Source organism: Arachis hypogaea, chromosome 9, assembly GCF_003086295.3.
Source record: "Arachis hypogaea cultivar Tifrunner chromosome 9, arahy.Tifrunner.gnm2.J5K5, whole genome shotgun sequence".
NCBI classification, from domain to species: domain Eukaryota; kingdom Viridiplantae; phylum Streptophyta; class Magnoliopsida; order Fabales; family Fabaceae; genus Arachis; species Arachis hypogaea.
The window spans coordinates 74427-95982 of NC_092044.1; the positions used below are offsets into that span (position 1 = coordinate 74427).

General features: G+C 35.6%; 2 protein-coding genes across 2 annotated transcripts; both read left to right on the forward strand.

Annotated features, from left to right (window-relative positions):
• Window positions 1-6416: 6416 nt before the first annotated feature.
• On the forward strand, window positions 6417-16831 carry LOC112709664 (ABC transporter F family member 3-like). The gene is made up of 18 exons (XM_025761549.3): window positions 6417-6806; window positions 6897-7112; window positions 7467-7656; window positions 7755-7963; window positions 8097-8237; window positions 10252-10380; window positions 10456-10557; window positions 10644-10790; window positions 11373-11435; window positions 11600-11646; window positions 11737-11796; window positions 11928-12010; window positions 13362-13456; window positions 13841-13927; window positions 14342-14429; window positions 14601-14686; window positions 16282-16344; window positions 16432-16831. Exons 1-18 carry the CDS (start codon window positions 6603-6605, stop codon window positions 16549-16551), a joined length of 2130 nt encoding a protein of 709 aa, XP_025617334.1. The 5' UTR covers window positions 6417-6602; the 3' UTR covers window positions 16552-16831.
• A 1864-nt stretch (window positions 16832-18695) lies between these two features.
• On the forward strand, window positions 18696-20165 carry LOC112712725 (UPF0481 protein At3g47200-like). The gene has a single exon (XM_025765658.1). The coding sequence runs from the start codon at window positions 18696-18698 to the stop codon at window positions 20163-20165; it is 1470 nt and encodes a 489-aa protein (XP_025621443.1).
• The last annotated feature ends 1391 nt before the right edge of the window (window positions 20166-21556 follow it).

The following is a 21556-nucleotide window of genomic DNA, read 5'->3' on the forward strand; positions in this document are numbered from 1 at the left end:
TATCTTTACTATACTCGATTTGTCTTCAATATCTCAATGGAATAGTCACGAATTCTAAGATATTGTGTGGCCTTTGAACCCTCGATTCTTTCTCTTGCCCTTGCCATTGACCTATAAATTTTTCTCTCATTTACAAGCACATCAAACTCAGTTCTAAAGTAGTTTTCAGCTTTCTTTACTGTCATATCAGGCTGATTCCATATTCTATCTTCTAACTCATCAACTATCCATTTTTCATTGGCAGATTTGCAATGCAAGTTTCGAGGGCAAGTATGCTCATTAACAAAGGTTTTGACTTGATAACTCACCGGATATGATCTCTTGGCACAGTAAATTTGCTACAGGCATTTTTCATCATAGTAAATGGCTTTGCATCTAGTTGAATCAACTCTTGAAAAAAAATACTTCTTCCAAGGTCAATATTGAACTTTCTTATGACTTTCTTAAACTGTTGCAGAGTCTTAAACTCCATTTCAAGCTCCAGCCTCACCTCCTTAATAGGTGCATCAGTATTGCTCTGTGGAAATGATCTCTTTTGATCATCTTCATCACTTGCAATGCTGTGGAGATCCTCTGACTCATAGCAGTAAACACCAAGTTCATCATCTGAGTATTTTCCTTCATTTACCGGAATAAATACTGATGGAAGTTGATTTGGATCCTCATAAAATGTTCGTCTAGTTGGAGGAGGTCTCTTAGTAGATCTCCTTATTTGTTTTCTCCTACTACTTTCAATAGCCTCTTTTGTGTTGTTATTTTGTGTTTTTGGATCATTGACTGTGGCAGATGGATTGGTAGAAGGAGTATTTGTTGGGGGGGGGGAGGGGTTGGCTGTGGTTTAGGCATGGTTTGAAAGAGGGGCTGATTATGTGGTAGAGGGACATATTGGGTGAGCAATTCATCTTGTGGATTGTCAGAATTAGAGGATGGTTTTGTGTATGTTGATGACTTTAGTTAGGAATTGTTGTCAATGTCAAACTATACAGATATGTCCCCTAAGTTGCCATGGTCAAAGGGAATAGATGTTGTTGGAAGTATGTTTGGTGTAACAGATTCTTCAGACACAGGTTGTGTAAGGGGCTGCACATTTGGTTCAGGGGGTTGGGAAGGTGTTTCTAAAGGATGGGAAGTGACGTTTGGTGGTGGTTGTCTATTCATAGGGTCTTCAAAATTCTGCTTGTTAGGTTCAGGTATGGTAGCCAAAGCTGATAAATTTGGACTGGCATCTGATTGGGACTTATCTGTAACATGGGTCTCCTCTGCACTTTAGGCCTTAGTTTGTACTCCTCCCAATTGAAGAGTTCTTCCAGGACCTTTTGCTTTCTTTGGAGTTAGAGTTCTCCTAGCACAAGTTTTCACCCTCTTCTTTGATGCAGTAACGTTAACCTCATCAGCTGCTTCTACACCACCTTTGTCATTCCTATCTATAATATTTGCTTGGCTGATGGGGTGCTTCGTGTATAATTCAATCCTATGCTCATTCTCCACAGCAACTTCATACATCTTAACAATATCCATGTCAAATCGTGGAAGTTCCAAACCACCGTCAATTTCCATTCTAGGTTGTCACCAGTAGAAATCAGAGATAATTGGATATCCAATGTCTTTCAGTAGGTCACTAATGAAGAAGTCATTCAGGGAATCCATGTTAACTCTCTCCACGTCAGTAGTTTCACCTTGTACATAACACAACTTGCCATCTGATCCCCTTTTAAGTCTACCTCTATGGTGTATCACTAACATGATATGCATGGAGGTGGCCAATTATGTGAATAACAAAAAGTTAATAAACCATCAATAAACATAATTAGTTTATAACATTACCCAACACCTAATTTTTTTAAAAATTAAAAAGACATGAAAAAACCATAAAAAAATGAACAAACCATAAAAATACACCTACTATTTCCCTAAATTTTTTAAACTGAAACACAACCTCCACAATGAAAAAACCCTAACTTCAGTTAACAATTTCATGGTGTATGAGTTCAGTGAAAGGAAAAATTGGTAACTAAAATGAGAAATTGGGCACCAGAACTATAAGAAGTTGGTTTACCTCTCACCATGAGAGTGATGACTGTCTTCCAATCGTCTTGGCATACTCACACGACGAAAGGATCACCACCGGACCACGATTGTGGATTTTGGAGTGGCCACCTTCAACCTTCTGATCAGTTTTGTTAGAGCCTAGTAGGTGGTTCACGTCTCTCTCTTCTAGGGCATGCAGATATGTGGTGAGGAAGAAGATGGAATGGCACGAAGTGAACTCTAACTTCTCTCTCTCCCTTTCTTATATCCACCTGGAACGTTTTTAAAAAAATAAAAAGTAAAAATCAAAAGCCAGGTAAGCACTTAACGTGCCATATTGGCCTTTAAGTTAATGGAGCAAACGAGTTAATAATGGCCAAGTAGTTTCGACAGACGGACCCAGCCTTTCATTGGTACAAAGTCACTTTCCGTCTTGTATGGACACTTTTGTCATCATTCGTAAAGTTCATGGATACAAATGGTAGTTTTTTCTAAATATTACTACTTACTCAATCAAAACAATTAAAAAAGGCACCTTTAAAGTTGAAGCTCACCAAATATTTATTCATATAAATATGTTCAATTTGAGATGCGAGCTTTTGAAGATTCATGATAAATACCTTCCTCCTCAGGACCTTTGACAATAATGGAATGGAGTTTAATTACTTGTGTGAATGGAATATACAGCAGAAGTTGCTCATCCACATTGCTCTCCAAATACAATCATCTTCTCTGTACCCCTGTTTGCCAATACACACATCAATAACATAACACACCCATAACCAATCAAAAGTTTTCTTTAAGAAAAATGGCAGCAATTCTAACAATAAATAAGGACTTTCAGAAAAGCACAATAACTTGCTACAGAAAAAGATAAAACTGAAAATGAAAACTCAGACTTTTGAATATTCAAACCAAACAATTAATTGAGTAAAAGACAATTTCAACAACTACAAATAAAATTACAGGAATCGACAATGTACAAATTACAAACAAAATGCAGTTAATTGCAATACAAGTACCAGTACAAATAAAAAGAAAAAGATGCCAAGAGAGAGAAGTAGCGATTGTTACCTACTTCAAACGACAGCCATGGAGAGAAAGTTGAGCAACGAGTTTGGCCACCAGAGAGAAACAGAGGAGTAGCAACAATTATTGGCAACGACGACAACAACCCAAAATCCTACTGAATTTCAGAATTAGTAAAAATATAAAATGAAAAACAAAAAATCAAAAAAAATAAATAAATAAAGGGAGAAGATCTACTGGCAGCTCCTCACTGTTGACAGAGCTTATGGAATGAGCATAGGTATCCCTAAATCCATCCATCTTCAGCCATTGATGCACATAACCATTTGGTCTATCTCCTTGCTTTGCTATTGTAGCCATTGCGTGCACACACGAGATGCCTAGCATAGCAAGCATATTTGCATTATAATACATTTATCAAAGATATTAAGATGATTTCATTATCAGCTACACATATGAGTAAATATTGCCCAACACCAATGAATATGAATGTAAAGTTTGTACTTGTAATTTGCCACATATTACAAGTACATGTGTTGTTCCCTAGATGCACTTTAACTTACTTCATATGATATTGTACCTCAAAGATATGTCTAGCATCATCACCAATCCATTGAGCAGTCTAATACTTGCACTCCTTCATGATGTCTTTCATCCTCATCTATTGCACTGGTGCCACCACGCCTGCGTACGTGCTCTGGACCCTTTTATGTTAGGTCATCCTCCTCATGATGTAGCATCTTAACTCTAGCATTATTAAAATAGGCTTTTCCTCTGTAGTGGATTATCTTGGGATTCCATGCTTCTGTCATGTTGTTTGTGATGTTATCAAGTTTAGGTCAATGGCTAAAATGTGACTTGGTCTAGCATCCTGAGTTGAATTTAGCTAGGTAAGCCCATGTGTCCTCATTGACCCTCTTCATCCTATCCATGTTCTCCTTGAACTCTGCATTCGTACTACTCTTGGCACAAGCACAGACCACATTCTTCAACTGCTTGCTCTTACACTTATTAGTGAAATTCTTTCATATATGCCTTACATAGTTTCTATGATGTGCATTCGGCATAACCTCTTTCTGAGCCGACAGCATACCCTGCACAAGATTGCTTGATGTTGTAACTAAATTAAAGGAATTAAAAAGTATAAGAATTAACGATATTAAAAAATTATATTGTTGATACCTTTTGTTGATCACTAATGAAGTTCCACCTTTCCACAGCAGCATTTCCCAAGTCATTTTGGCTAGCTTTAGTCTCACTATCAACTGCTTCATATGCAATCACATAAAAGTGAATGTTAGCATCTTGTGCTATAGTTAACAGCAGTTATTTTCCGTAATACCCCTTTAGAAAGCAGCCATTTAATCCTATCAATAGTCGGTAGCCAGCCTTAAACCCTTGTTTACATGTATATAAGCTGACATACAACTTGTCAAATAGTGGAGGTGACTCCATTGATAAAAAGAAAGTTGAACCAAGATTGCTTTTATGCAGCTTCAGCTGGTAGTCTCACAACTTTCCGTATTGAGCCTTCTCATTACCAACATATTTCTCTCTTGCCATCTTCAACCTCTATACAACATCTTGTCACTGATTATGACATTGTAGTCAATTTTGATATGATCCCATACCTCTACATGAGTTAATCTTAGCTAACTTAGAAGTCTTTTTGACAATTTGTTTGCAACCCAATTTTAGTTTGCCATATTGTTTCCAAATTCACTCCCCCAAGTGTGCACAAGATTAAAAGTCTTAATCTAGTAGCCACTAGACCTTGAGTTTCTTGCATAGTAAATAAGCCAAGGATAATCATTCTTCTCATGTTATTCTTTATCACTCACTGTCATAAATCTTACTTTACCTGTATTCTGATTAGTTCCACCGTGTACTCCATCATCTACCACAATATCAATCCATATGTCAACATTAGAACAAACTCTTATTTGTTTATTCACAAAACGAATGTATAAAGCGATTCCAACCAAATAAAGAAATACAATCCTGTCAAAAAATATACAATTTTTCTATTTCAACCACTACCACTATCTATCACAATGCATGTACACATACTAAAAAATTCAACAAAATTCAATTACTAACCTTGATCAATGACAAATCGAAGCTAGATTCTTTAACCAACTACCGTCACGACCTCCGTCACAACCACTTTTATGGCAAAGTAGAGCAATGACTATGGTCAACATTAATGGATATATGAAAGATTTCTCTTTAAAACCTAGCAGAGATAATGGGATTTGGAGTAATTTCACGAATAAATTGAATATGAGAAGACTCCTTCAACAAGATTGTCCCCCATTTAAAACAGCAACGTTTCGCGCCTCTGGCCTCCAAATTGTGCTCCATGAAATGACGTCGTTCTTTTCTCATCTGATACCGTACGGTGTCGTTTTGGCCACGTCGGCTAGAGACTAAATTGTCCTACCGTGACAAGTCTCACTTAATTGGATACATCAGCAAGTTACCCTCCACGTAGGATGTCAATGTTAGTCTTAACGGGGTGAAACTGGGATGGGAACATATCTGGTGTATAATTAAAAAACTCAGGCCCAAAATCCTAGTTAAATTTTGTTGGAGACAAATATGTCAAATCATGAATTCTTTGGGAATCTATTTGGGGTATTACTCTAATATTTTTAAAAATTATATAAAAACTCATTTAAACAATGTGTTAATTACAATTGATCCTATTATGATTAAAATATTAATACTAGTTGAATTTACTCCGCTCGCATTATTAGTATGAGCAAATCACCAATTTCGCACTCGAATTATCAGAATACTGACTAAAATGATCTTGAATTCTATTAACGACAAAAGTTCCACATATATTTTTTAAAAACAAAACAAAATTAACCAAAGATGAATCTAGTCCATCTCTATTAATGGTTTTCATTAAGGTGGCTAACGAAGTTGCTATTGTGGCAAATAAAGGTGCCTATATGGGATTTCTTTGAGATTGCCTCCTTTAGGTTTCCAAACGTACGACCAAATGTGAAAGGATAAATACGTCTCTAATCTTTTATCTAATAGATATTTAACTTTGTAAAAGATAAAAAATATGTAAAATTCTCTTACTTTCTTAAACATAAGACACCTAGATTTTCCTGTTCATTTAGGTTTGTGAATTATTATTCTACAAAAGATATTTTTTTAAGTAAATTTTTTAAAAGATTGTTTAGTGAAATACAAATAATTTTATATTTAAATATTTCATATAAAAATATATTTTTATCTAATAATTATATTTGTATATGATAATATAAAAAATAATTTTTATTTAATGTTAAAATGTTTTTTTAAGTAAATTTTTTTAAAATATGTAAATTATAATTTCTAATGACACTAAAATATGTTTCCTCTCAAAACTTTTTGGGAAATGATTTGGGTATTAATCTTCTTTTGCTTCGGTAAAGGGAGGGATAAGGAGAGCAGAACGGTAATTTCCATTTTCATAGAAGAACACCCCTGGCTCGCTCGCAGCTCTTTCTGAACTACCGTCATTGCTTATAGGAAAGCGGAAGAAGATGACTGACGTGGCAAGTTCGGTGGTCCATGAGGTTTTGGGACGAAGGGTTCTCGACGTGGATCAGCCAATCGTTGATTACATCGTGAACGTCCTCGCCGACGACGACTTTGATTTCGGACTCGATGGCGAAGGCGCCTTCGAAGCCCTAGGAGAACTTCTTGTTGCCGCTGGCTGCGTCGACGATTTCTCCGAGTGCCGCACGGTCAGTCCCAATCAAAACCACGATGTCAATTTGTGCGTGTTCATTAATGATTTTTTTTTTGTCGAATAATTCCAAGTGAAATTGGTATAGGTGTGTAGCAAGCTGACTGATAAGTTTGGGAAGCATGGTTTGGTAAAGGCGAAGCCAACGGTGCGAAGTCTTGCGGCGCCGTTTAGGATGAATGAGGGAATGGATGAAGGGCAAGCTAAGAAGAAGAAGCCTGAGCCTGTTGATGGCCCTTTGCTCTCTGAACGCGACCGCATGAAGCTCGATAGGAGAAAGAGAAAGGAAGAACGCCAGAGAGAGGTTCCAATTGAAAATTTCTCTCTTCTTGTATTTAACTTGATGATTTTTGTTGATATGTCTGTACCTAGTAAGCCACAAAAACCTTAGCAGCTGATGAGGTTTTTACTTAGGTATGTTTGATTGGGGGTAAAATAGGTTTGGAACAGTTATGGATGAATTCCACGTGTAAAAATACGGACAAAATGATTAAACTTATCCATGAATTTGCTACCAACCCATAAATAAACAGACCCTCAATCTAAATTTTTTTGTACCACAAAGGGAGGAAAAAAGAAAAGAAGAGTGGATAGCTAGTTGATCACTTGCAGTTCAAAGATTCATTAGCTAGTGGTATTGTGTTTTTGTTACGTACAGGCGCAATACCAAATGCACTTAGCAGAGATGGAAGCAGCACGGGCAGGGATGCCGGTTGTATGTGTTAGGCACGAAGGTGTTGGTGGAGCAGCTGTGAAGGACATTCATATGGAGGGCTTCAATATCTCTGTTGGTGGCCGTGATCTCATTGTTGACGGTTCAGTTACACTTTCCTTTGGAAGGCATTATGGTGATTGCTTGCTTCTTGTCCATTATTGTGAGTTTCTGCAATCATGAACAGGAATTTGATTGGTGTTCCTGATCTTTTTCTTTGTTTTGGTGGTGCAGGCCTTGTTGGAAGAAATGGTACAGGCAAAACTACTTTCCTCAGGCACATGGCTATGCATGCCATTGATGGTATTCCAATGAACTGTCAGATATTGCATGTGGAACAAGAGGTTGTTGGTGATAATACAACTGCCTTGCAGTGTGTTCTCAATGCTGACATTGAACGAACTCAACTTTTGGAGGAAGAAGCTCAATTGCTTGCCAAACAGGTTGAATAGTTGAATATACTGTTCTGTTTAATCATGTCTCCATTCCCCTCCCCCGTCCGTATTGTGTTGTTTGTCTTACAAGTTGTTATCCCCTTAAAACTGGACAACTGATGATGTTGTGGCTGTTTGCCAGAGGGAACTTGAGGAGAAAAGTGGACAAAGCAATGGGGAAGTTCATAAAGATGGTATTTCACAAAGACTCGAGGAAATATACAAGAGGCTTGAGTTAATTGATGCTTATTCTGCAGAGGCACGTGCAGCATCGATACTCGCGGTGAGTTCATAGTTGAACTAACATGTATTGCAGTTTATTGAAGATTAGAAAGCTCTGATAGTCTGATTTGACTTATTGAGAGTTTTTATTATCTTATTAACCATGTTGAAGCTTGTAAAATTCTGAACTTTGGTTCTTTTTTTTCTTTGGTGAACAAAGATACAAAACGGAAAAGAAAATGGAAATAAAAAACCTAAAGAAATAAAAAACTAGGTTCCTAAGGACTACAATCACTCATCATAGCCGAAAGTATTGAATTATTTGGGCAAAGCCACTCCACCATATCTGAAGCTCATTGAGCACCTCCTTTCACCATTAGTCTACAACTCTATTAGCCTCCTTTGAATCAGACCAAAACGGACAAGCCAAGCTTTTCACTGCTTCAATTAAAAAGTGTCCTTGATAATAGCCTTCTCTTCATGATCATATGGCACTTTCCAACTGTTAGCTAGAAAGAATACCTCTACAGAGTTAGTTTCGCAAACGACATTCTTGAACCGAGCCTCCTAGGCCATTGTCAATCCCCTCCAAATAGCAAAAAGTTCAGCTCTCAGTATACTGACACTTGGAACTCGGCTAGAACACCCTCTCAGCCCATTACTATCACAATCTCTAATCAGACATCCAAATCCAACTCTTCCAACATTTTCAAAAATGCTCTCATCACCATTTTGATTTGACAAAGAAGCCATTTAGATACATGTGTCACTTAATAAGATTGTGATCCCTGCCTGACCCTACATAATAGTTTCGCGTAATTATGGAGGGTGGACATACTTTCCCTTCCTCCCTTCCTCCCTCCCTCCCTCCCTCCCTCCCTCTCTCTCTCTCTCTCTCTCTCTCTCTCTCTCTCTCTCATATATATATATATATATAGCAAATGTCCAACCAAAATTTTCTTATAAAATGGCTTGTATTTAATTTTGGGTGTGCCCTAAAATTACTACAAACTACAACTAAGCTTTGTCCCACTAGGTGACAAGCTACATGGATAAAGCTCTGATAAATCAGTGCCTATCATGTCTCATGTAAATCAGTGCCCTAAACAAACTACATGTGTAAATCATTTATTTTTAAATCTCTTATAGTAATTTTCTTTATACTTCTCTTAGATCTTCCTCTACCTTTATCCATAGGGCTGCAATTGTTTGTAGTAAATGTAGGTAACGGGGAATGTTTTGGCTTTTGTTAAGTATCTAAAAAAAGTGGGAAACCACATCTTAAAAGCTAGCTGATAAGGGGGAAGAACCACTCTCCTTATATACAACATCAAGCATCCCATACTACCCGATGTGGGACTTTGAGCACCCCCATAGTACCCAAGTCCCTAACAGCTTATTGGAATTGAAAATTGCTGGGGTGTATAGCTGCTACTGCTTTTAATGTTCACTTTTTCTGGAATCTTTTCTTCATATTTAAGTCATTGATGTAGTCTTACACTTTTGTAGGTTGATCCACATTAAATTCACGTCTGTCTCGCTTCTACTTATTTGTTGTTTTGAACACTTGGCAACAATGTAATTGAGTCTGATAGGATCAAGGAACTAGCAGAATTAGGGGGATTTTATTGTTGAACTAGGGATTGTAAATCAGAATCCTTTATTGGAGTACACTGTTGGATCTAACCAACTCCGGAGAGAATTTTCCTCTCCTGAACTAACACACTGAACAGAATTTTATAATTAACTAAAAGCTAACTAACCCCTAGCATTTATAGGCAGCAGCTAGGCCTAGCACTACTGCTCCTAAACCTGCTGAACTAGCTTAAAAAGACCAACAAACAGCCATTCCGCAACAATTAGGAATTAAGCAGTGAAAAATCAGCCCATCAACTCCTTACCATTCCTCCTATAAACCAAGCCAAACCTGTTTCTATCAGAGTCCCTGAAAAATTTGTGAAAATTCATTATGACATGAAAAGAATTTATTTTTGTGCTTAAATGATTTTCACTTTGCCTTATTAATTGGATAATCAGTTGTCCAGAATTGTTATTGATATCAACTGTATTTTCAGGGTCTTAGTTTCTCTCCTGAGATGCAGAAGAAAGCAACAAAAACTTTTTCTGGAGGATGGCGGATGCGCATAGCTCTTGCTCGTGCACTGTTTATAGAGCCTGATATATTACTTCTTGATGAGCCTACAGTGAGTCAGCATTCTATATTTTCATTCATCCTGGAGTAATAAAATTTCAGATTACTTACTTTATTTTTATTACAGAATCATCTTGATCTTCATGCTGTCTTATGGCTTGAATCATACTTGGTTAAATGGCCAAAAACATTTATCGTTGTTTCTCATGCCAGGGAGTTTTTAAATACGGTAAAATGTTGATTTTATCTTTATATCTTTGATTTTGTATTTTCTTCATAAGTTGTTTCTCTAACTTAATTTGTAACTTACCTCAGGTGGTTACTGATATAATTCACTTACAAGCTCAGAAGCTGACTACATACAGAGGGAATTATGATACTTTTGAGAAGACACGAGAAGAACAAATCAAAAACCAGCAAAAAGCACTAGAGGCAAACGAACGTGCAAGATCTCATATGCAGGTATCACTTTTTCTGTTTCAAGATCTCATAAGGTAGTTTGTTTCTTTTTGCTTAATGCTTATTCTTATTTATAATTCTAAATAATAAATTACATTACATAGATGTCACTTCATTCGTGATATGAGCTTTATATTCATGGTCTTGCCATGAATAATGTGTTTAGTAGTTTACACATGACTTTATTATTTACTTTTGTCTTGATGCTTTGAGGTGGGGGATCTGGTGATCAGTCTAAGTGGTCATTTAATACTTTCTGCATTAATATGCAAATTTATACGATAACTACCTTATCCCACTACATGGTGCAAGTTTGTCAAATTATTCTATTAAATTTACTGGATAGGCTAGTTTGTGTTAACCGTTAAGAGGAATTTGAATAGCAAACTATGATGGAAAACTATAGCTTACTGTATGTTTGCAATGCTGTATGGAAATTCTGTTCCTCAATGTGGTTTCTTATATCAGTTTAAACTTATAATTTTTTTAATTGAACAAAATTTTGATTATTTGACTTCTCAATGTAACTTTTTATTGGTTGTATTTGATATTTGAGCTGTGTTGGTTTCTGTTTTGTTCTACCAGTCCTTCATTGACAAGTTCCGCTATAATGCCAAGAGAGCATCCCTTGTTCAATCCAGAATCAAGGTACTTGATAGCATCTGTTTTTTAATTACCAATCAAATGCTCAAAAGCTTCATCAAACACACACACACGGAGAGAGAGAGAAAGATCTTATGTGGTTGGTTATTTGAAGCTTCTAATTAAATCACTAAAATTGAAATTTATTTCTTCTCTGAACAATATTCCAGGCTTTGGAACGAATGGGCCATGTGGATGAGATTATTAACGATCCTGAGTATGAACTGCTATTTTTTTTCTTTTTTTTTCTCATTAAATAATTCTCTTTCAAGCTGTCATTAATTATGTTTCATCTGGTTCAATATAGTTACAAATTTGAGTTCCCCACCCCAGATGATAGACCGGGCCCACCCATCATAAGCTTCAGGTAGAAGAGCATTAACCCTTCTTTAACTCACATTGTTGACAAAAGACATCTATACATAAATGAATCTGTGACACATGATTGGCCTATCTCTAACCTTATTTTATTATCTTTTCTGCAAAATTTTACTGCAGTGATGCATCATTTGGTTATCCTGGGGGACCCATTCTATTTAAGAATTTGAATTTCGGCATTGACCTTGACAGCCGTATTGCAAGTAAGAAGCTTCTCCATCCCTATGCATGACTTTTCTCCCCTTTCTTTTGAATCCTTGGTAAATTATTGTATCATTGTAATTCACTATATTATCAGCCTATATTAACATAGTTTACTATTCATATTTTGTAATGAGTGTAAATGGGCTTGAGTTATGTGATGAGTATAATTGAGTTAGCGTAATAAGTAGAAGTCTACTTTGTAGAAGTAGAATTAGATATTAGTAGAAATAGTATAAATAGTATTGTGTGACGCACCACAGCAACCAAGAAGTTCAGGGGCAGAAAGGAGAAATTACCCCTTTCAAATAGACGTATTACATATAGGAGGAGAGGCAAGAAAACTAAATGAATGACTGATGGAGATCGCTGTGCTTTTAGGAGTTAGTTAGAAGGGAGAGAGATATAAATAGATGTAATTAGCAATTGTGGGGAGATGAAAAAGAGTGGAGTGGAATTGGGGAGAGAATTGGCCGAAAGCCAAATTATCATTTCTGTTCCTTTTTTTATCACACAGTTATTCAATACAATCCTCACTGAGGAATTATCACACTGATATTCTCTTATCTGTGATTGTACTTTGTTCTTCTACTCTCTGTTTCTATCTTCTATATTCGCCATATTATCTATTTGGTTATGCTATTCTACTGTGATAGAAATTGTAATGGAATATGGTGAATTTATTGAAGGCTCTCGTCTGTCTGGATTCTCTTTTCTCTATTCTAATTTTTTATCAATAATTCTATTCTTCTTAGTTATATTCACACTTATCACACTCATATTCCTATACACATCCATATTACATAGAAACCATTAGTCATCATTTTCTCTCCTAGCTTACGTACAAAAAATCCAAATGTTCTATTGTAATCACTAATAGAGTAAGCTATTGAAGTCTAGAGTAGTAGTTAGTTAGTATAATAGAGCCAGCTAGGATAGGACAGCTGTTAGTTACAGCTTCCATAACTAAAGTATGAACTATGAAATGACTGTTCAGATTTTTCTTATCTTACACCACAAGTTATCTCCTCATTGTATATCAGCACTAATCTGTGCTTAGCTCATTAAGGACATACATTACACAATTCAAACCACCATTGCTTCTCTTTTAACTCTCACTTTCCTTTTAATCACCGATCTTAAATTCCTACCTATTACATATTGATGATTGCAGTGACTTTTATGATGCCAATGCATGGTAGATATGCCAGCCTGGTTGCATCTTTTCTTCAAACTTGTCTTGAATACATGTGCTCTACTGCTGTGTGAGATAATGTTGTTGAAACTAGTAAAGGACTGCCACATTGGTTGTCTCATGTTATAAAATATAAATTTTATCCTTTGTTTTTACAGTGGTTGGACCAAATGGTATTGGCAAGTCGACCATACTCAAATTAATTGCTGGGGAACTAAATCCTAGTTCTGGGACAGTTTTTCGATCTGCTAAGGTAAACTACTAAATCTGCCAACACTTTCATAATTGCAAGTCAATTGTCCCTCACCTTCATGTCATGCTATCTTTTGCTTTCATATGTGACCCCTCTAATTGATGTTTTGTGTTAGTGCACTATATATTTATTCATCCATGATAATTTGGAATGTCAGCTGCCGAGAAGTACGCTTCTTTATTTTTCCAATTATATACAAATTTAAACTAGTCTACGCATGATTTGCAAAGCTAATGTTGGAAAGATAAATAGACTTCGATATGCAAGGACTACATATTATAAGAATGGCGACGTCTCTCCTTTATGCTCTCTTTTCGTCATCATTGTTTTGTCTTGTTTTGAAATTTGGGTCATTAGTTATGCTTGCTGCCTGTTTGTCTGCAGGTTCGTATAGCAGTGTTCAGTCAGCATCATGTCGATGGACTGGATTTATCTTCAAATCCTCTTCTGTATATGATGCACTGCTATCCTGTGAGTACTTTATAAAAACTGCTGTAATGTTTTTCTTCAAGAGTTTAACTACTATTTAGTTGTCATTTGTTAACTGAGCCATAGTTGCATTGAATTTATTTTCTGGTAAGAATGAAAATCGTTAAATGCAATGTTATTGAAATGTTGGGAAGAATGCAAGGATGTATATGATAATAGCTGCAGTTGCATATATTTGAAAAGTGATCATTTTCAGAAAACTAATGACTTTGAATTCCAAGGGCACAATTTATTTATTTATTTGTTTATTTATTTATTATTGTTGTTATTATTATTATTATTATTATTACTATTGTTATTGTTATTGTTATTGTTATTAACAATAAGTTCTACACATTACGATGTACATTTTTTAGGTACTTGTATTAACAGATTTCCTTTCTGAATCTTGTGCAGGGCGTTCCAGAGCAGAAGCTTCGAGCTCATTTAGGATCTTTTGGTGTAACCGGAAATCTCGCACTTCAACCGATGTATACTTTATCAGGTATTATCACTTATTTTGGTACCTGTATCTCTTAAAAAGATTCTGAATATGGTGATATTCAAAAAATGCAATAAAAGATGCTAGGACACATTGATTGTTCAGAGTGGCTATTGATATTTTCATGCACCTTGCAATTATTTATGTTTTTGGCTTTTCTGATTGCTTTTCTAGGGGGTCAGAAAAGCAGAGTTGCATTTGCTAAGATAACTTTCAAGAAGCCACATATAATATTGCTTGATGAGCCATCCAATCATCTGGTAGGTTCCCTGTCTCTCTTACGTTGATTTTTTCTTAGTGGGGTTGCTGCATAGCTAGCTGGTTGCTATATTTTTTTTAGAGTAATTACCCAAATCAGTCTCCAAGAATTTTAAAAGCGGACATTTTAGTCCCTAAAATAAATTAATACACAAATCAATCCAAGGTTTTACTCCAGCAGACAAATCAGTTACTTGTTTATTTTCCGGCAGAGTAATTATCCAAATCAGTCTCCAAAGATTTTAAAAATGGACATTTTAGTCCCCAAGAAAAATTAATACATAGATCAATCCCTAACTTTTTCTCTGTTAGACATAATAGTCCTCTGTCCAAAAATTATTATTATTATTATTATTATTATTATTATTAATTGCATAATAATATTATACCATAATTTTTTGTATTTTTTGAACAAAGTAATAATAAATTTGTCTGGAAAATGAACTGGGGATTGATTTGTCTGTCGAAGTAAAACTTTGGGGATTGATTTGTGTATTAATTTTTTTGGGGACTAAAATGTCCGCTTTTAAAATCTTTGGGGACTGGTTTTTGTAATTACTCTTTTTTTATTTTTTTTATTTTGTTGGAGGAAAGTGTGCTGAAAACATTAGTTATTGTTACTAATATCATTATCATAAATGATTTCGTTGCCATTGTGGCCCTATTTTTCAACAGTTAAAAGTATCGCTCTAATAGCCTATTCGTAAACAAAAGTTTGTGGGTTAATTGTACTTTACCTCTCTAAACTTAAGCCCCTGAACTTTAAAATTGTGGTAATCAAGCCTTTGAACTTTTGCAAATATGCGGATTGCTCACTATTAATTTTTCCATCAATTGTTTTTGTTTTCAAAAATAGCATTTACCATCTTCTAGGGTGTCAGTTGCATATTTAAGAAAGTTTAGCAGGGAGATTTGCACATAACAAGAAGTTGAAGCATATATTGCACTTATTTTGAATAAAATGCACATTTAGGGAACTTTATGGGGTTTATTTGCGCATTCTTAAAAGTTTAGGGGCTAAAGTGCATATGGCATATATAGGCTGCGTTTGTTTACACTGAAACACAAAATCGTGTTTGACAGAAGAGACATGGACAGAAACAATGTGTCCAAAGACATTGAGTTAGTGTATTTTGTGTCCATTCTGACAGGAAGGACACAGAGACACTAACAAGGGACACAATTTATTTTTCATTTTTTCTTTTATTATTCTTGTTAATTTTTTATAATTATATTTTTTATTATTATATTTTTCATCTCAAATTTTTTAATGAAAAAAAATGAGAATAAATTGGATTTTCATAATTTGTTCTAATTTATCCCCAAACAAAATACAAGAACACAAAATTTTGTGTCTCTGTCTATCAGTGTCTTGTCCTGTCCTGTTCTCAGTGTTTTGTTCTGTCCTATTCTCAGAAACAAACGCAGCCACCATAAAGTTCAATGGCTAACTTTTTTTTTTTTTTTTACCTTAAAAACTGTTCGGTAAAAATGAGTCCTGTTTCTAGATAATGATCAAAAAGGTTGTGGTGCAACCTGCATCATGACTTCGACAAAATATAAACCCAACATTGACTGCAAGTATATGATGATGTAGGACTTGGATGCTGTTGAGGCGCTAATTCAAGGACTGGTGATGTTCCAAGGAGGCATTCTCATGGTATGTTGATGCTTACTTCTTGCAATAGTATATTTGATGTGATAAGAGAACAAAGTGATGTAAACCCTGATAAATGTGTTTTGGCAGGTGAGTCATGATGAGCACCTCATATCCGGAAGCGTGGAGGAGCTATGGGTTGTATCCGAAGGAAGAGTGACGCCATTCCAGGGCAACTTCCAAGATTATAAGAAGATACTCCAATCTTAGGAGAGTTATAATAGTGCAGTTTCAGATTATGGTTTCATGAAGTGAAGATTGGATTTCTGCTGTTCATTTCAGCCCTGTTGTACAATTTTGCACCTTACCTTTTCAACAACTATGTACAAGCTACATTTTTGTTTCTGCTTTCAAGGGAAAAAAGGGGGGAAGTTTATTAACGGAGAGGACAAGAAGTTGGAGTAGAAGAAAACATAAGATTCCATGAAATTGAACCGTGTAGCATCTATCTATCTATTAATATATAAAAGTAGGTACATAGGTTTATCCACATTACTTCTAAGTTATTTCTGTTCTTCTACTAACGCCATATCAGCACCAACGCTTACTTGGCAAAATTTTAAAATCTACTACTCAAATCTTGCCAATCAACTTTTATTTTTACATAAAAAAAATAAAAAATAATTAAAAAACACAATAAAAACCAATAAATTAATTTTTTCTAAATTAATCCTTATTTCTAAAACAACAAAAACACAAATTAACATTTATCCCAACAAAAAGCTCTCAAAACCAAAGAGCTTATATTACATTTCTCAAATCTTCACCCTCTTAGCACCTCTCCGTACCAAGATCCTATTTCCTCCATTCTTTTCCGGTCCCATTCTATTTCCTCCATCCTCTTCCGGTCCCATGAGCCATTGTTTTTTCCTCAAAACAAATTGTACATCGCGATGTCCATCTCCGGCGGAGCCGCATTGCATAAATTGCATAAACCAGAGCAAACTCCATTCCTCCTCTTGCGGTTTTTCTGCAGGGCTCGATTCTGGGATTCAGACCAACATCACCATTCGGCGCTGCCAACGTAAAAAATTTGTCCCAGGTATTTTCCTAAAGATTTTTAACTTTGCCGTTTTCTCTTCTCATTGTTCAATATCATTTTCAATAGCCCCATTTATTTGTTATAAATAATAACATTTTAATTGGTGAACTCATTGCAAGTAACACAAGTTTATGTATTCCTCTTTTGTAAACGGTTCTGTCCAACCGTCACAACCAAAATTAATGTGCGTTTAAAATTATTGCTCCTTATATACTATCGATTGCAATGTTTCATCATAAATTATAAATTGTTATTTTACATGTGGAGTACTTCTTCCACAATTTACATTCACGTGTTCCTTTTTTTTTTTTTTTCAAATTGTTATTCCAGATGTGCAGTATTGCTTCCACAATTTACTTGGAATGGATTATCATTCTTTGACCATGTCTTATTCTCTTTGTTGTAGAATGATTTGCAGTGGTAATGACAGACCGGAAGAGTTAATACCCAAAATTGCTAGATGAAAATCAACCAATCACTATTTAATAAAATATTTTTAAAAAATTAAAACAAAAAACTGTTATTTATTATTATTCACTTGAAACGTCAAGTATTAATTAAATGCAATAAACATACATTAAAAGTGTCATAATAATAATAATTATAAAAAATTTCAGTTACAAATATTCAAATTCTACAACTTATACATATTAAAACTCTTACTATTCTTCATTTCTTAATCTCTTATACTAATTGTCAAAAATTTTCTAAATTTAATATAACATTTTACATATTTTTCATTCTCATTCATTTATTTTTTTCATTATTTACAAACAAAAAAACCGCAAGAAAAGATAAAGTGTAGCCATTAATGCAAATCGAAAAATGAAAAAAAATGCAGTTTTGTATAATTCTAATATAAATAACCTATGTTTTTTTAAAATAAATAAATTCAAAATTTATTTATAATATGTTCTCTAAAATATTTTTAATATAACATTTATTAAAATACACTATATAATATAAATAATCTACTTATCCGCGCATTGCGCAGTCTCACTCTAGTTATAGTTTACTGCTAGAGATAAGGTGCAAGTTGCAAGCTTAAAAAAATGTCCTATGAAAAAGACACATACACATATTTAAATACCTAAAAGGAATGAATATGAAATTCACCATGCCTTTAAAGAAACCACACTTAAAGAGTTAACATAATGATTTTGGTTAATTAAGAAACAGAAAATCAAAGACTGGGAGCTTGACTTAACTAGATTGCAAAACAAGTAAAGGGGTCATTCCTATTCTTTTCTTATTGCTTTCCCTTCATAAGCAAAACAGTGAACCCTATGTTCTTCATTTGTCTTCTCATATAATGGACAGGGAGGAAGAACATGTCGTGCCCTCTTGGTTAGAACAAAACTGGGAACGACTAGAAGAAGTGAGGAAGAAATTAACTGGTGGAGCAGTTAACAAAGGTTCAAGGCCTAAAATACAAAAAATTCCTCTGTACATGGCTGAAAGGGTGGAGTTTAGAAGATATTATGAACCACAACTAATATCCTTTGGTCTATATCATCTATCAAAACAACAACTGCTTCAAGGGAAGCCATATAAGGATTTATGGACAGCAATGTATCTTCAGCATACTAATCAACGGGTGAGGGATTTACATTTCAGAATTCTTCGACACAATTGGAGGCCGTTTTATCAATATGTTGAATTATCCAGAGACAGAGATACCCAGGAAACAATTTCTGTATACGGCAATCCCAGAAGCAAAGATGACTTTGTTGCAGGTGTGCTGGTATTGGATGGATGTTCTGTACTTGAATTGCTGGAAAAATCAGACTGCTCAGTTGATTCAGAGCAAGAGCTAAAGATTAGCATTGACAAGCTTGTGAGAGTGCACCAAGATCTGCTTGTCATGGACAACCAAATTCCTTTCCAAGTTCTCAGGCTCTTGTGTCAGGATGAGGCCAGGCTCCAAAAAAGCCTCCAAAACTTCCTTCGAGTGCACGGTATTGAGACAACACCCAAGCTTGGCAAAGGGAAACTATGTTTTCGAATGGAAAAGGAGAATAACGGCACACAAAGTGGACAACAAGAAGCTCAAGAGATTGAGGTAATTGTCCAGGGAGATGACCAACAAGACAAAGATGAAGACAAAGACGAGCCAATCCATCTTTTAGATTATCTGCGGAAGGCCTTATTGATGAGAGACTGCAACACAATCCATAAGGAGATCGTGATCAAGATCAAGAGGAGATCACTGCACCTCAGAAAGTATAGGATTGGGACCATACAGGAGCTCAAGGCAGCAGGGATTGGTGTAAGAAAAGATTCCCACAACAACTCAGTGTACCCGAGCTTCAAAGATGGGATGCTGAAGCTTCCTGAACTCATTGTGGATGGCTCAACAGCTCATATATTCTTCAACCTAGTAGCCTATGAGATGTGTCCTGATTTTCACAACAACTTCGAGATCAGCTCATTTTTAGTCTTCATGAGCTCTCTCATCGACCAGCCGGAGGATGTCAAGGAGCTGAGAATGGCTGACATAATTATCAATGAACTTGCAAGTGACAAAGAAGTAGCAGATCTGTTTAATAAGATGGACAGCATTCTTGTGCCTGAGACACCATTGTTCGCCCACATTAGAGACCAAATCCATTCACATTTTGAGTCCAAAAGAGGCAGGATCACAATGCTGTCTTGGATGGGAGAGGCCTCTAACACCTTTTTTCGCTCGCCATGGACCATCATTGCCTTGCTTGCCGCCACGCTTGGCCTTGTTCTTACATTTATCCAAACATGGTTTGCTATCCACCCTAAAGCTTCGTAAGTCAAAACATGTCTTGTTCGGTGTGCTTGATGATGAATAAAACACTATTCATATCATATCAGTATGTGAGCTGCAATCTGCTTCTCTTATGTTTATTGTTGTCATGTTAAAATCCATAGTTTGCTTTTGTTTCTAAATTTTCATATCTGTTTGTTCAATGATTATCTGCAAGGTTTTGATTATTGTTTGTATTACTATTAGCTTTATCTGCAAGTGGATAATTCACATTATATGCGAGGATTCTCTATTAAGCGGCACATGTTGATTTATCCCGATAAGCACAAGTGAAAATATTAACATAGAAGGAATATGTTCCAAAATTTTTCCTTTTTCAGTTCAAAATGTAATTCCTTTGTTAAAGACGAAAGACCCACGAAAGCATGTCTACCATGAATTCGGTGGTCAACATGTTAAATGGATTAAAACTTTGGATGTATCGGACCTGCTATAGTGCTAGAATGCTTGTGGCAAGGTGCAACTTGCAAGCTTAAAAAAATTGCATATGAAAAAGACATATGCATACATATATACGAATACAGAATTAACCATGCTTTTAAAGAAACTTCACTTAAACAGTTAACATTAATTAACAAACACTAAATCAAAGACTTTAAGCTTGACTTAGTTAGATTGCAAAGAAGTAAAGGGATCATTCCTATTCTTATTGTTTTCCATTATGCACCAAGTATTCAACAGTTGTTTGACGTGGCGAAATTCTTGTATGCATCAATTTAGCCCCCAATAATTTAAAAAAAACCCTAGCAACCCCCATTTCCCCCAAATCAAAGTCGTTTCTGGTGAGTCGGAGAGCAGCAACTAAACCTTAGGTAACTCCACGAATCCACGCTAATTCTCAATTCATCATTCGCGCTTCGGTTCTTCATCAAGAGTCATGGCGGTGGAGAACTCCACAAGCTTTCCAATTTGTCCGTACACTTCTCACGATAATCCACATTATTCTCCCTCCGAAGAAGGGTTCTGGGAACAGCGACGTCAAGGGTTCGAAGTAGGACGGTAGTGGTTCGAAGGGGAAGTTTAAGGCACTGGCTATTGCAGATGATAGGGATAGGGTTAAGGAGCTGCAGAAGGAGATTGAAGCTGAAGCCAAAGAGAAACATGGTGGTGATAGAGACAGAAAAATACACGGTGAATATGGGTACAGAGGAAGAGACAGATATAGAAGGGATAGAAGAGATAGAAGGGACAGGTATGATAAATATGATAGAGATGAAAGTCATAGAGATAGGAATAGAGATAGAGATAGAAATAATGATGATTATGATGATGAAAAAGGGGATTTTAGGAGAAGGGGAAGGGATAGAAAGAACGATAGAGGTATGGATAAGGATAAGGATAGATATGAGAGGCAGAGGAGAGATGGCTGTGAAGAA